Genomic DNA, 15,344 nt, shown 5'->3' on the forward strand with positions numbered 1-15,344 from the left:
GAAGCATCATCTCTATTTAATTATACCTCCGTGTAATTGGTACGTTTTATTCAGGAAAATGTAAGGCTAATCACCTTTCCTCCATGTAACAGATGATCGATATACGTTGCATTAAGGCTGTAGTCGGGTAAAACGCACGAAAAATTAGGAAATCATACGATTTTGCCAATTTAAAACAATTGTTTATTTAAAAATCGCGCAATAATAAAAAATAAAAAAACATAAATTTTAAAGGTATTTCTATTAAAAAATATACTTAAAAGTTTTATATAACTAAAATATAAATACTTTTCAACCGGCAGATTACGCCATTTCAAATTTATACTTAACTTTAGTATTTTGATTCATATATTAAGAATAAGTATTGAACTAAAAATTTTACTAATGATTTAAAGATAATAAATTGAACATTAAAATAGCGGAGGCAAAATATTTTTTTTTTCTTTTTGAAAAGAAATACAATACAACCATTTTAAATCACATAAATTTTTGTGACAATTTCCTTTATTTCTATGTAAAATTATTCCTTCGGTAATACTTTTAAAAAAAATTAAAAATAATAAAATAAATAATCTAGGATAGTAGGATTTCCTCATTTTTCGTGCGTTTTACCCGACTACAGCCTTAAGATACAGAATCACAACGTTAATATAATGTAAAATAATGTTTAATGTTGACTACAAAATATAAAATATTAATTTAGATGTAGTCAAGTCTATTAAAGACCCCGGAGTTATCATGCGGCTGTAAACTTACCTTTAATGAACATACTGATACTATTGAACATCTAGTGGCTTTATTAATATGTTCACAGTTAAGGCACTCTATTGCTCGCTTGTTCGTCCTCATTTAGAATATGCCTCCGTGATCTCGTCTCCCTTTTATGTGGGCCGGATAAATCATATCGAATCGGTGCAACATCGTCTGCTAAGAAAAGTAGCATGGATGATTGGCCTCGACGGGAGACTACACTTACGGAGAAATGAAGAAAATGTTAAAAATTTCAAGTCTACAAAAAGGTAGAAATAAAATTTGACTCCATCCATATTATTTATGTTTAATTTCCTAAATGGCTTAATTGATGAATAATCGTTACTGGAACAAGTGACATTCAATGTTTCAATCCACCGGTTGCGAAATAATAATGTGCTGTTCCTTGATCAGCACAGTGCAAACTATGCCTTGCATGCACCAATGTCCCGACTGTGTCGCATTGTACACTCGAGACAAGATCTGGAGTTTTTTGGTGTTAGTCTTTCTAGATTTAAACAATCACTAAAACAACCAATGAGGTAATAATTATTACATTTTTGTCCTAGCTTTAATTTTCTTTAGTTGTATTTTATTTCAATTGTACCTGTATATATTATAAAGAAATGTATTTACTATTGTTAAATGGACTTAACGAGTCCGCAAGTAAATAAATAAATTAGCCCGGCAAAGATTAATTAATAAATGTGTAAATAATTGCCTTTATTTTTTTTACTGCAAATCTGACAGGGCATTCTTAAAGTTGACATGCAGCAGTAAAACACTTGTGGATAAAACTTCATCAACAAATAAACAATAAGCTGATGAATTTAATGGCTTTAAAAATAATGCGCGTCATAAATATAAGCATTACTTGTTGACATAATCTTATCAGGAAAGTAAATAAGAAATGCTGAAGTTTAAAATTTACAACACCGCACAGTAAATGTTTGAGTCATAAGTAAACATTCATTTGATATATGAATCACAGAACACATAATTTATTTTTGACAGGGTAAAAAGTATCATTTAAAATTATCTTAGTGACCACCATCGACCTATCAATACACATAGAGTTAAATATTTTTAAAAGTACCGACATGAAAACGTACCATATTTACCGAGTTTGTTTATTTACAGCAGGGCTACATTCAACGAGCATGCATATATTACTGAATACTGGAGTATGCCCATTTTTGGGTATCCTCTCGGGATAGTTAAATATTTACAATCAACATAATTTTTTGGTAAATGAGATTCTTTCCTTAAATTCCTTACAAACTGCTGGATTTTGGGGAGTCCTAAAATAATATTAACTAACATTTTTTTTTTTAATTCCTATCAGTACAGCCCTGTAAGTAAGAGCTTCGCAACTGCGCCACTAGGCGTAGTGAGACGTTTAGAAAAAAAAAATTTTTAATTTGATTTAAATTATTTAACGCTTTGTTAATCACTTACGAACAAATATTTCCCTATGAAGAGTTACGCCATCTTTTTTACAATGTTTATCCTAAATGTTTTTACACACTTTCATGACACAAGCGGGCATTTTGGTTTCGATTCTAAACGTCACACCTGGCTGGCGGTCGAAGAATGACTAAATACGCGTAGCGCATCACCGAGTGTTTGAGCATCAGTTAAGTGTCATCATTTTTCAAGGCACAGGGTGCATCTATGTGTATTAATAGATCGATGGTGACAACATAATATTATCTTTTAAATTGAAGGCATCAGTGGATAAAGGTCTTATGTGACAAAAACAAAAAGTTCAGATATCTGGGGTTAATGTTTTGAAGTCCAGTACAATTGTTAATAAAATATCAACTTCATTAACACTTATTAACCATATTTATACATGAAAACCTTTCCTTGTGTACGCTGGAACAGTTTTTATACTAATTTACAGTTATTTTTATAGCAGTTTTCTATCTTCAGAGCTAAAAATGAAAGCGAGCGACAGTTTAACCAGCAGACTATGCTCGAATATATTCTCTGAAATATGACAGTTTGGCTTACGGTAGACTCCCGTGGTCTCTTTAGGCAAATTCTGCAGCTAGGGCTGCGGTCAGTACCCAGGCTACAGTAGATCTTTAAGAACCTTAAAAAAGATATAACAGACATTAAAGAATATCTTGACTAAAAATACATAAAAATATCAAATTAATTGAGAATATTAACACAGAAACCGTCAAACACAACTCTATGGGCAAAAAAGAAGTACGTAAGTGACATTTAGCTACTTAAAACTTTGTTTTAGAATATAACGAGTGATTTAGCGATTACGCTTTTTTCATACGTGATAAAATTAAACAACTCAAATACGTATTAAATTACATATATATGCCAATCATCCGGTTTATAGATTCAGACAAAAGAAAAAAGAGATTTCAGTTACAGATGCAGTTTTATGTAAAATTTTCATCGCTATCTGATTTCACTGTAAAGGAAACATGTAACAGATAGGGAAATGATGACGATAATAGTTAATAATAATGATGTGAAAAACACATTTGGCAAATGCGGTTGCAAATTATTTAACGAGTTTTTTGTTGGGGAACATTTGGGATTGATCTAATTTTAATTGCTCCAATTGTAACTGTCTCCTGATGGATCCTAACTGCGTCAAAATATTTTCCTGCTTTCCGTCTTCCGTAAAGTTATTTTTCAAGATGTTTTTCTGCACAGCGGGAACCTTCCACTTCTGTTCCACATTCATCATTGCCTCTGAATTGTACTGCTCGTCGGATAGAAACTCGTTCTGAATACGGACACTCTTTTCCGGCTCCCTTAAAACAGGGATCGGTAGAGAATCGTCGAAATTAGCTTCGTAGTTTCTGTTCTTTGTTAAATTTCTAGTGTCGATCAATTCGGTGATATTTTTACTTAAAAATGCGGGTTCATAAGACGGTCTGTGATTTTTGTTTTGAAGATTTCTGACAGTCGAATGTTGAGAGTTAAATTTATCAATGTCTTCTTTGATCTTTAGCTGATCAATTTCAATATTCTGTCTCTTCGGTCTTTCTTTGATTTCGTTATTTTTTCTTTGGGGGTATCGATGCAGAGTTGTTACATCATTTGCATTGTAGTTTTTCACCGGTATAGACTGTGCAAAAACGGAATTATCGGGAATGTTGGTCGAGTAAGGCACCCTTTTCGGTGGAGGATCTTGTCCTAAATGTGGATTATTTCTACGAATATTAAAACTTAAAATATCTGAATCCATTTCTTCATTTTCAAGTCGCGGACTTGTGTGGTAAAAAGGTAGGTTGGATCTATTTTCGAATACATCATTGTTTTGAGTATTTTTCAGAGTAGCGGGGTTTGATTGTGTCGTTCTGTTGGGTATCTCGGAATGTATTTTTGTTTGATTTTTAGTTGCTCTCATCGCCTTCCGTTCGTTTTCGATATCGTTTTGTAATTTTAATCGTCTTTTTTGAAATTCGTTAGAGTCCTTCCGAATCTGAAACATAATTTTTAATTGGCATTAAAAAATTATATACATTGTAAAAATCTCGAGAACCTATTTAAAATTAAAGTAGGTATGGTAATAATCTAGGCAGACATGGCGAGTGTTTCATCTTTAAGCCGGGACTGATAACACCCCTTGCTTTTTGAATGCTTGCTTTTGCTCTAGGAACACACCGATAATGCTGTTTTGAGGGATTTCATTTTAAGTTCTGAGGATCCTCGCAGAGATAAAAATAATACGACGTTGGTTATAAAATTTCCTACAGAAAAGACATTAGTACATAAATTACGGTGAGGTATGCAGAAGTTCATCTGAGCGAGGATCATCTTAAACAAACTAAGGATAATCTTAAATTGTTTTGAGAATATTTTGATTGTATTAAAAATATTTAGCAGATAATGTTTTGATAAAAGTTGTATTCTGAGACCATTTGAGCACTCAACTCAACTACAGCAAGACCTGGACAGTATTCATGAATGGACCAAGAAATGGCTTCTCACACTCAATGTTAACAAATCTACAGTTCTTCAAATCGGCTCGAAAAACCCCAAACTTATACATAGTCTAAATGTAGTAGATGTGAAAACAAAGTGAAACAATAAAAATACTTCAGAATAACAATAACAGATGATTTAAAATAGGAATGTCACATATTAATTGATTGGGTTGGAATAGTTATAATTTGATTGATTAATGTATTTTGTTGTTGTATAATTTCTTTAAAATATGTATGTTTTTCAAGTAATTAATAATGTGTATAGTACGAGTATATTAATATTTCATACTCGATTTTTTTTATTTTTAATCTTTTTATTTCTAAGCACTCTTTATACCACATATATGTAAATGGCAGAAATGCCGTATATAAATAAATAAATAAATAAATATTAAACGTAACTAAAAAATCCAATTCAATTATCTACTCAATGAAAAAAGCCTTCTCATATATAACACTGAATATGCAACTAAAAATATACAAAGCCTATATCAGATCTACTGCCGAATACAGGTTTCAAATATGATATCCCTATTTCTTAAGGATATCAACATGTTGGAAAGAGTCCAAAGACGAGCTACAAAGTTGTCGCCGAGCCTAAAACGGCTTCCAAACGTGGAGAGACTGGAAACTCTTGGTCTCACAGCGCTGCAGAGACGGGTGACCAGATAGAGACATACAAGATACTCAACAGTCACTATAGCTGCCCAAATTTGGATCCCATGTTCAAGCTTAAACAAGATGCTCGTCTTCGAGGCCACAGTCTCAGGCAGGAGAAAACGAGATTCAATCTAAAGCCACGGAAGCATTTCCTGAGGAATAGGGTTGTTGATGGTTGGAACAAGCTGCCACAAGAGCTGATCTCAATGCGCAGTCTCAATGGGTTCAAAAATGGACAAAATTTGTTTCAGAAAAGTTCAAATCCGCCAAGACCTAACTTTCGTTAAAATAAATTTAAGCATATCAGCTTAAAGCTGCTCTCTTCAAATTAATATAATAATATTAATATTTAAGTATTTGCTAATATTCTTTTAAATAGTTTAATGTAAGACGCAAAATAACTCAGAGGTGATTTTTCTTACCCGAGTAGTCATTTGTTGTTGCTTTTCAATTTCTGTTTCTTGGGATAATTTCAATAACTTGAGCTGTTCCTCTAGCCTTCTTGTCTCTGCCTCTTCCATCATCCTAAAACAGAAATTACATTAATTAATTATCCTTTCTATTAATTACTAGAAGGGTATGTAGCAATAGTTGGTTGATATGATGTTTGACACACAAACACACCAGTTTTGACATAAACTACTTGACTAAAATTGAGACCTTAAAAATTGTGCACAAAATGACACTGGGAAACATACAAGACGACGACATAATATTAGTCAAAAATGCTGACATACACAAATATAACACCAGACAACAACAACACTATCATATTGAAAAAGCAAAGACAAACACAGGACAGTAAAACATACTACATAATGGACTTAAACACTACAACGACCTACCTTACTACTTGAAAACTTTTACTGGAGACAAATTTAAAATCAATCTGAAAAAGCACATGATGACTGAACTAACTAGACTAGACGAGACATAAAATGACTAGACAATATTAAATTTCTAATGTAACCCTAACGGGTTTTTTAAAATTGTAAATAAATAAAAAAAAAAAAATATGCCCCTGTACCTTGTATGGTACAAAATAAAGACCCGATTTATTTTTAAAAGCATTAACCATGTCATGATCATGTCTCGTGATAGACCATTTCACATGTCTACCATTAATAATATAGTAATACCTCATTTTTACGTTTTCCCACTTTTTACGCCGAAATGTTCAGGACCCATTTTTCTTCATACATTTTAATGCAAATATTCCCCACAATTAACGTTTTTTAAATTTTTCATCTTCCCGGTTTTACGTAAAGAAAAATCCAAAATTATGTCGTAATAATGGCACAGCGGTCCGCGCGCCACCGCGTGTGTCACGCGAATGAAGAATAAAAACAGTTAAACAACTAATAAAGGATATATTATTGTCTTAAGCTAACTTCAAATCAGGTGCAGTGTAATTGACCCTTTTGTTTAAGTGTCTTCCTTTAGAGTTAGTTTTGGTTTTCATTTTTGAAAAAAACGTCATATTGACTTGTACAAATCATGATATGCAGTTGACAAATGTTTAGGAACAATAAAGTTTTAATATCAATAAATAGCGATGTTTAAAACATAATAATAGAATTATTCAAAGTTATAAAAAAGATGGTTTAAAAAGTTGTCATAAAAGTGTGAAACAATTTTGCAGCGATCTATACGACAGTTGTTTTCAGTGATGCCATGGAAAAAAAGGGATACCGTATAAATAAAATTTCCCAACATTTAGGGGAAAAAATATTGTACGTTATTTTATGCAAATTCAAAATTTTAAAATTTTGTCATTTTTTATTTACACATAAAATATTTTTAGCATGCTGTTTTTAAATCAAATAAAACACAGATTACATTATATTGTCAAATACAATAAATAAAATAAACAGAATAAATAGAATAATTAGAATAAATAGTATAAATGGAATAAATTGAATAAATAGAGTAAATAGAATAAAATTGAATAAAATAAATAAAATATAAAAAAAAAAAAAAATAAATAAAATAAAAAAAAAATAAAAAAATGAAATAAATAAAATAAATAAAATAAATAAAATAAATAAAATAAAAAAAATAAATAAAATAAATAAAATAAATAAAATAAATAAAATAAAAAAAATAAATAAAATAAATAAAATAAATAAAATAAATAATATAAATAAAATAAATAAAATAAATAAAAAAAATAAAATAAATAAAATAAATAAAATAAATAAAATAAATAAAATAAATAAAATAAATAAAATAAATAAAATAAATAAAATAAATAAAATAAATAAAATAAATAAAATAAATAAAATAAGTCAAATAAAATAAAATAATAACAGTTCCTAACTATTAGGAAAATGGTACATTGTTCAAATTAAATTTCATGATTAAATTTACATACAGAAGTACTTGAAAATAAACATTCACAACGTGAATAGTGAGAATAATCAACACGCCAACATAAAAGATGCACAAATGTAATGATACAGCAGTGTGGTGTTCTATCCTCTCTGCCTACTTCTACGGAAAAAATGCGTTTGGTTGTTTGTTTTATTTAAAATGACAATAAACATACTTCTCTCGAATCTTTTTTTCTTCTTTTATTCTCTGTTGTTCTTCTATCTGTTTCTTCAATTCTAGTTGATAGGCAGTTCTTTTTGCAGCCGCATCCTAGAAACAAAGTTTATTTTTTTGTTTATTTTTTTTGCTGGAAGCGAACATTTAAACCTTCACCAAAACTGGAAAAAGTGGTTAATAAAGTTAAGTTGAAAGTCTAGCTAAATAATATTGTGGTTAACATGTCCGTTTTTTTCCAAATGTAGATAACAAGAGGACGCAACAAAAAGAAATTACAATAAATTAGTCAATAATGTATTCTCCTTCATTATTTTACAACAAATTAGTCAATAATCTATTGTCCTTCATCATTCCAAAACAAATCAGTCGCTAATTTGTAGCATCTCTACACTGTGCGAATATCGCGAGCATCTTTGGCAACTTTTTTCCCTGGATTGGATGCCGACAGAAGGGGTATCACAAAGACTGACTTGACGTCATCATAGAATACAGTTCTGCGTGTTAAATAGAACCAGAACCCTGGACGGGTGTCTTCGACCCAATGACTGCTCTCAGGTAAAAATCCTGAATAAGGAAATCCGGTGCGTTCACCTTGCTTGGGGTCCCGGGTTCGATTCCTGGGATGGTCGAAATGAAATATTTTTCAGAAAGGTGGTTCTAGCTGCAATATTTCATGTGCCTGGAGTGGTACCTGAAGTATAAGGCTGATCACCTTACCTTTCTGTAACACATGATCGAGATTCATTGCACACTTAATGTTTATACCTGTTCCATTTCGGTGTTCCTTTGTTTTATAGTGTCCTCATCAAATAGGGACGGCATATATGTGTGTTTTAGGTCCTGTAATAGCCGAGCTCGAGGGCTGTCCTTGCGATATATATTTTTTCCTACACCTGAAACAATAACACATTGAAATTTGAGAAGTTTCTATACTTGCTGTATTTTTTAAGATTCTGCATAACAGAGGTTGCAAAACTTGAAGTACACAGGTGCATTCCGTTGACGCATTTTCGGTAAATAACTTTTATTAAAGCATTGTAAAATTTTCGTCTTTTCTTCAAGAGATAAAATCCACAAGTTTTTTGTTTCCTTTTGGCTGCCACGATATTTAGGATTATTTATGATACACTTTATATTTAAAGCCGTGTAAGTAAAAAGTTCACGTCAAGAGATCATCAAATAAATTAGATAAATTGCAGAACACACTAAATATCATCGCTGTTCAGGCAAAACTCACTAACCCAAAAAACACCATTTGAGAAATCGCAATTTGAAAGTTGGGAGAACTGGGAAACATGTTTATTGTTTTATTATACAAATATGTCGTTTTTAGAAAGAAAACCGTCATCTTTTTGAAAAAAATTATAAAATCTGCCTAAACTGTCAATAAATTTTATTTTCCTTCAATTTTATTGAAAGTCACACCACTGTTTAACTAACAACAAACAATTTCGATTTACGCAACTTTTTTCTAAATAAGCAACCTTGGTGACTTTGGCGTCGTAAAGAACATAATTCTACGCTTTAAATGACATTCAACTAATTCTAATGCAATGATAAATACACAGGTACATATTTAAAAGTAATTAAAATGCAAATTAATACCCATTTGGCAATTCTCGACCTACGGGAGTACGGCCCATTGCTTTGCTGCGAACTGTAGCTAACTTAATACCCAAAAGTCATATAATGGTTTTACATATGGGCTCCTCTCTATGTTACGCATTATTACTCTGAGCAAAGACCTAACTATGTTGACTAAATGGACAAACACAAACCTACTTAACACTTAATGAAAAAAAAAGCAATATTATTCATTTTGAATCTAGAAAAAAATGGCATAAAATAGATGCTCACATAAATGATGAACGACTAACTGAAATTGAACATGTTAAATACTTAGGACTAACAATAAACAGACAGTTGACATGGAAAATTCATATCAACAATTTAATCAGCAAAGTGACGACATTATCGAGTCTTTTTTTAAAATCAAAAACTTTGTTCCGAAAACTGAAAAAAATTTAATGTATTTTTTTTATTTTTTATTTCAAAATACAAAAATGTACAAAAACACAATTGTATTCCCATGAGTTAGCAAACTCATTCTGAGATTGATACAATTAAAGATTATCAGATAAAAAATAAAAATACATTTTGTTGAACATAATTGAAACAAAAATGGACATATCTCGGAGACCTTTTTAAAAACAAATTATAATATATTATTTAACATTAAATCACATGGGTTAAGGGTTATCGAGAAATAATTTGAGGAAATGATTTTTTAGTGTTATTTGATTTCCATTCGTAGACTGGTAAGAAATTGATTTAAAGTGAATAGGCAGGAGGTTATATTGAGTAGAGGCAATGTAGAGGAGTGACCTCAATCCGAATTTAAAGGAGTGTACAGGGGGTAAATGTAGACAGTTATGAGATCGTGTGCGATGGTTATGTATATCACTGTTAAAAGTAAGCGCTAAATTTGAGTTTAATTTATGTTGCAAAATTTGTAAAAAAGTGTTAGTTATTTCATATGAAGGTAAAATACTAAAAGGAATTATATTTGTCTCGGAATATATCTCCTTTATGCTTTTATCTCTTGGAAAACGAAATACATTTCTTATTGCTCTATTTTGTAGAACCTGTATGAAGTATGAATGTATGAAGAATGTATGAAGCCAATGTAAAAACTAAAATATGTTATCTGCAACTACTATGGGGAACAGGAAATCAAAATGACATAAACAGACTACAAAGACAGCAAAATAAAATATTAAAGTTAGTATATGACCTCCCCTATCTAACAGCAACTATGAACTTTTTAAACAAACTAAGCAATTAAATGTAACTGAACTCTTTAAACTAGAATCCTTCAATTTTATTTATAAATTAGCCACTGATGTTATTGTAGACAAAGAACTAAAACTTGAAAAAAATTGCAACAAACATGGACACAATACGAGAATATCAGAATAATATCATATATGTACAAGGGACTGAAATTATACAATAAACTACCGGACAAAACTGAACAAAAGACTTTTCAAAAGATGTAAAAAATATTATTATCAACAACCGAGTATGAATAAAAAAATATTTATTATTTTTGTAAAATGAATGTAATAATCCATAAGGTTAAAAAAAGACAGAGTGAATGGTGCAAAATTCTATCTTCTTTGCGTATGGTTTGTTTGGTGGTTTTTAAAATGAGTGAAACATACCATTCAACGTGTCAAAGTAATCTCCTTGATAAGTTTCTTGGTTACTGGAAGGCAGATATTTATTCCCCGTGGGAACTATCAGGTTATTCTGCGTGCCTATGTTGACCTTTTCCACTAGCATCCTCCAGTCCTGGGGGGGGAACTGCTCCTGGGGCTGGTAGTGGCCGGAGGTACTGGGGGGCTCCTTGAACTGGTAGAGAGATTTGGTAGAAGGATGCCTGGGAGAAAGCTCGCGTTCGGCTCTTGTGAGTCTGCGCTCTAATGCTGACTAGAAAAGATGGTAGAAATATCAACAGTAGAAAGGCTGATGAAAAATCACCAAATTTATCTTTTTTTTTTTTGATTCAATTCTAAAACAATGCGAGTGAGATAGTTTTTAAGTAAAATCCCATCTAGGATGAATACCAAACACATATTTGAATGTAAACCTAAACTCTTAACAGTAGTAATACGCCACTGGCTAATAATAGGGTCACCCATACGGAGAAAAGCGCTTTTGTTCTATGCAATACAGCTAAAGGGCTTCTCCAATAATCAGTGGCGCTACAGACTGTTGTGGCCCCTGACCTCCTCCAGAATTTGTCTCCATTCGTCCCTGCACCCCGCGGCTCTTCTATAGTTCGTCAGGCCAATCGCTCTAATGTCACTTTCCACATTATCCAGCCATCTTAATTTTGGTCTGCCTTCCGGAGTGGTATAAAGAATCTTTTTTGGGGTAAGGTTATCATTCAAGGGCTTCTCTAGTGAATTATTACTCTAAGCCAAATCGACAGTCGTGGTTTTTTTTTTTCTAGAGTAAGCTTGCAGATTACACAGATTATTTGAAGATTCTGGGTTTGGAAAACAGCATTTCGAACATCATTTCTTAAGGGCTATTTTTCTTTGAGATGATACAGTTGACATATGATCACCATTCAGGTTCAGGTTTTTGTCGATGGGTCCTAATACTGAACTATAAGAATTATTGCCACTGAAAAGTCAAACACGTGGCAGAGAGGGAGAACGTTTTTGAGAAGAAAATATGGAAGTAAAGGGCTAATGACCTGTCATTGGCTGGCTGAAGTGATCACTTTCAACTTTTTTCCTATGTTTGAACATTCACGCTTCCTCAACCCTTCTATCTGTAGACTTTGTGATCTTTTGAGATCTATCGAGAAAGCGTATTTACCAAATCCTCGGGATCTGTCTGGACAGCCACAGAAGAAGGCCTTCTATTCCTGCCCACCCCTTCTCCCTTCCAGCCTCCCGCAGGACTCAGGAAGGATTCGAGGTGCTCTTGGTTGACCTGATGATGGGGAAACTGGAACACATCTTCGGGAACTTGGTGTTGCTTCAGAGGCTGCGAGTTCCGATGCTAGGAAGCAAAAATACAAAAACTGTTGAGAAGAAACACAATGAGGAAGCTCAGTGATTTTAAAAAAAAATTCTTAATAGACTATTAAGCAAAGCCAAATTTAAAAAAAAAAATAGTTTTATGTATCGTATTATCACAGCTATGACTTTTTTGTAATTACTCGGCCCGTGACGTCACGAGTTGTGTCGGGTGAGTTGTGCTGACATTCGACATTAGAGCCCGGTAGTGTCAAAATTCACTTAAGCGTTGAAAAAATGCATAGTTTCCCATTACGCAAAAGAAAACAGTTCTTGTGTACATAATATGTACATATTTTTTACACAATTAAAAAAAACGTGGAGGACCCAGTCTACCCTACAGTCCTCCATAGAACAGGTCATCCTAGTGAAAAGGACTCGTAAACAAATTTGGTGTATAACTTTTTTTTATAGGTATAATAAAAGATTATAATAAGTCACCTCTCCTTGCCAGCCTCCCGCAGGACTCAGAAAGGACTTGAGGTGATCCTGGTTGACCTGGTGATGGGGTAGATGAAAGTGTTCTGGGACTATGGGGGAAGACAGGTGACTCTGCTGCTTAGTCAAGGCATTCATATTACGTTGCTAGAAGAAAAAATAAAACATTTAATTTATATTTTTTTGTTTGCTTGGGATGGGAATATGGAGAAGGAAAATCAAAGGAAAAAGAGTGCCAGGAAAGCTTTAAAAAATAATGAAAATGCCGTACAAATTATATCTCTTGGATAAATGTGTGGCATCAAAAAATGTTGTAATCTGTGAAGTACACAAAGCAGAAACGAGCTTTCTTTTTTCCACATCTGCTCCCAAAGCATGTGGACATGAGATGCTTTTAGAAGATTCTATAGCCAGCCAGCACTCTCCCCTCCTGACACGGCAATCCCGCGTCCCTTAGTTCCGCCGAATAAATCCGAAAGATCGTCATCAATGGCCTTCCACAACGGCGGGAGCACTCAGGCACAGGTGTAAAGAAGAGACAACTTGGGTTAAGGCTCTCCCAAGAGGTTCACCGCTCGTTATAGGAGGCTGCTGCGTCCGTTCTCGGACTTAAATGTTTGTTATTAAATTGAACCAGCTTTAGTCCTATTTGCTAAAGATGAGAAAGAACTTGAAAACATGATAAACGAAGTTAATACAGCATCCCTGAAAATAGGCTTGAAAATGAATGCTTCAAAAACTAAAGTAATGAGTGATGCAAATCAACCATGTTACATCTTAGTAAATGGACAAATCCTTGAAAAGGTTGATAGTTATAAATACCTAGGACACAAAATAAAGCTCGGGAAAGATAATCAAGAGGCAGAAATAGAAAGAAGGCGAGGTTTAGCATGGGCCGCCTTTGGTAAGCTTTCATATATCCTAAAATCTCCGAAGTATTCACATTACTAAAAGAAGAAACTTTTTGATGATTGTGTTCTCCCTGTACTAACATATAGCTGTAAAACTTTTGTGTTCAGGAAAAAAAAATTACGCAAATTATCAGTGACACAGAGAGCCATGGAAAGGAGAATGCTGGGTATTTCGTTGGGAGACAGAAAAACCAATACATGGATTAAAGCGAGAATAAAGGTCACCGATGTGGTCCGTATGACTGCCAACCAGAAATAAAGCTGGGCTGGTCATATAGCCAGAACCACAGACTCTAGATGAACCAAAAAAGTCATGGAATGGCGACCCAGAATAGGTATAAAAAGTGTCGGCAGGCCTCAGACAAGGTGGTCTAATGACATAAGACGAGTTGCAGGAAGTGGTTGGATGCGGTTGGCTCAGGATAGGGAGATATGGAGATTAAAGGGGGAGGACTATGTTCACCATTGGACAAGAGACGGCTGATGATGATGATGATGATGATACCTAATATTCCCTTCAAGCACTTACTTTAAAAACTCTGAAGTTTGGTAAATAATAAACAAACAAATGAATAATGACGATAGTCGATTACACATACGTTCACAGTACCTTAGCAAGATAATCTCTATACTCCTTCTGTCTCCTGAGAAGCAGTTCCTTCCTCCTCTCCTCATACATGCCCAGGCCGACAAACACATCCTGCTTGGCTCCTTCGTAAGCGCGGCTGGTCAAGGCAATGTCTGGGTGATTCGGGGAGTATTCTCCGGCTCTTAGCATTCCCATCGGCGGTTCGCTACACTTCTGAAATAGCATTGAAACACAGAAATAGATAACAGTATTGTTCGGACCAACTCGGTAATATATCGAGCTATTATCGCCAAAACATGGTAACCGACAGAAAAAATATTTTACTGGAAAATATTTCCTTTTCTCAATTATAAAGGGATACTCTTTGCGATCCTAGTTTTGATTTAAATATTTCTTTTACTATATTTGTCGGTTTTGGCGATTATGGCTCGATTATATCATCTCTATACAGGTGTTCTTTAAACCCTGTCACATCCAAAACCACGATGATCAGTATGGGCAAGAAGGCATAAAAGCATATTTAAAAAAATATTTAGAACAAAGAAAATAAAAAAAAAACAAAATATAAAAAAAAACAAATGATGGCTTACTTCCGCGGGGGAGAAGCGAGGGGATCGCAACCGCACGGCGTATCAGACTCCCCCCTCCTCCCTCCTCGTTTCTCTCCTGTAGAAGTAAGCAACCATTTGCTTTTTTGATATTTTATTTTTTCAAATTTTATTAGTTTTAAAAATTGATTTTAATGTGCCAATATGTCTTCTTGCTCATACTGATCATCGTGGTTTCGGATGTGCGGTGTGATGTTCGAATGTGTGTAAAGGGTCTACCCTCAAGGAGCATGGAAGGAATGCAGAAATGTGTTTTGACGCAGCTCAGTTGAGTTTCG

At 33.3% G+C, this 15,344-nt stretch overlaps 1 protein-coding gene across 7 annotated transcripts in view; it reads right to left on the reverse strand.

Moving 5' to 3' along the window:
• Positions 1-1,750: 1,750 nt before the first annotated feature.
• LOC148274158 (uncharacterized) overlaps positions 1,751-15,344 on the reverse strand; it is a 44,084-nt gene continuing 30,490 nt past the window's right edge. For all 7 annotated transcript variants that reach the window (XM_088237531.1, XM_088237537.1, XM_088237534.1 and 4 more), the window contains exons 4-11: positions 14,480-14,671; positions 12,962-13,105; positions 12,318-12,503; positions 11,150-11,417; positions 8,691-8,818; positions 7,924-8,018; positions 5,798-5,900; positions 1,751-4,210 (exon numbers count right to left, since the gene is read on the reverse strand). In XM_088237531.1, the coding sequence (XP_088093657.1) occupies positions 3,281-4,210; positions 5,798-5,900; positions 7,924-8,018; positions 8,691-8,818; positions 11,150-11,417; positions 12,318-12,503; positions 12,962-13,105; positions 14,480-14,671 (2,046 nt within the window). In that variant the 3' untranslated portion in view covers positions 1,751-3,280. The remainder of the gene's footprint in view (positions 4,211-5,797; positions 5,901-7,923; positions 8,019-8,690; positions 8,819-11,149; positions 11,418-12,317; positions 12,504-12,961; positions 13,106-14,479; positions 14,672-15,344) is intronic.

This window comes from Micrasema longulum, unplaced genomic scaffold, assembly GCF_059751315.1.
Source record: "Micrasema longulum isolate JH-2025_06_02 unplaced genomic scaffold, ASM5975131v1 h1tg001738l, whole genome shotgun sequence".
NCBI classification, from domain to species: Eukaryota; Metazoa; Arthropoda; class Insecta; order Trichoptera; family Brachycentridae; genus Micrasema; species Micrasema longulum.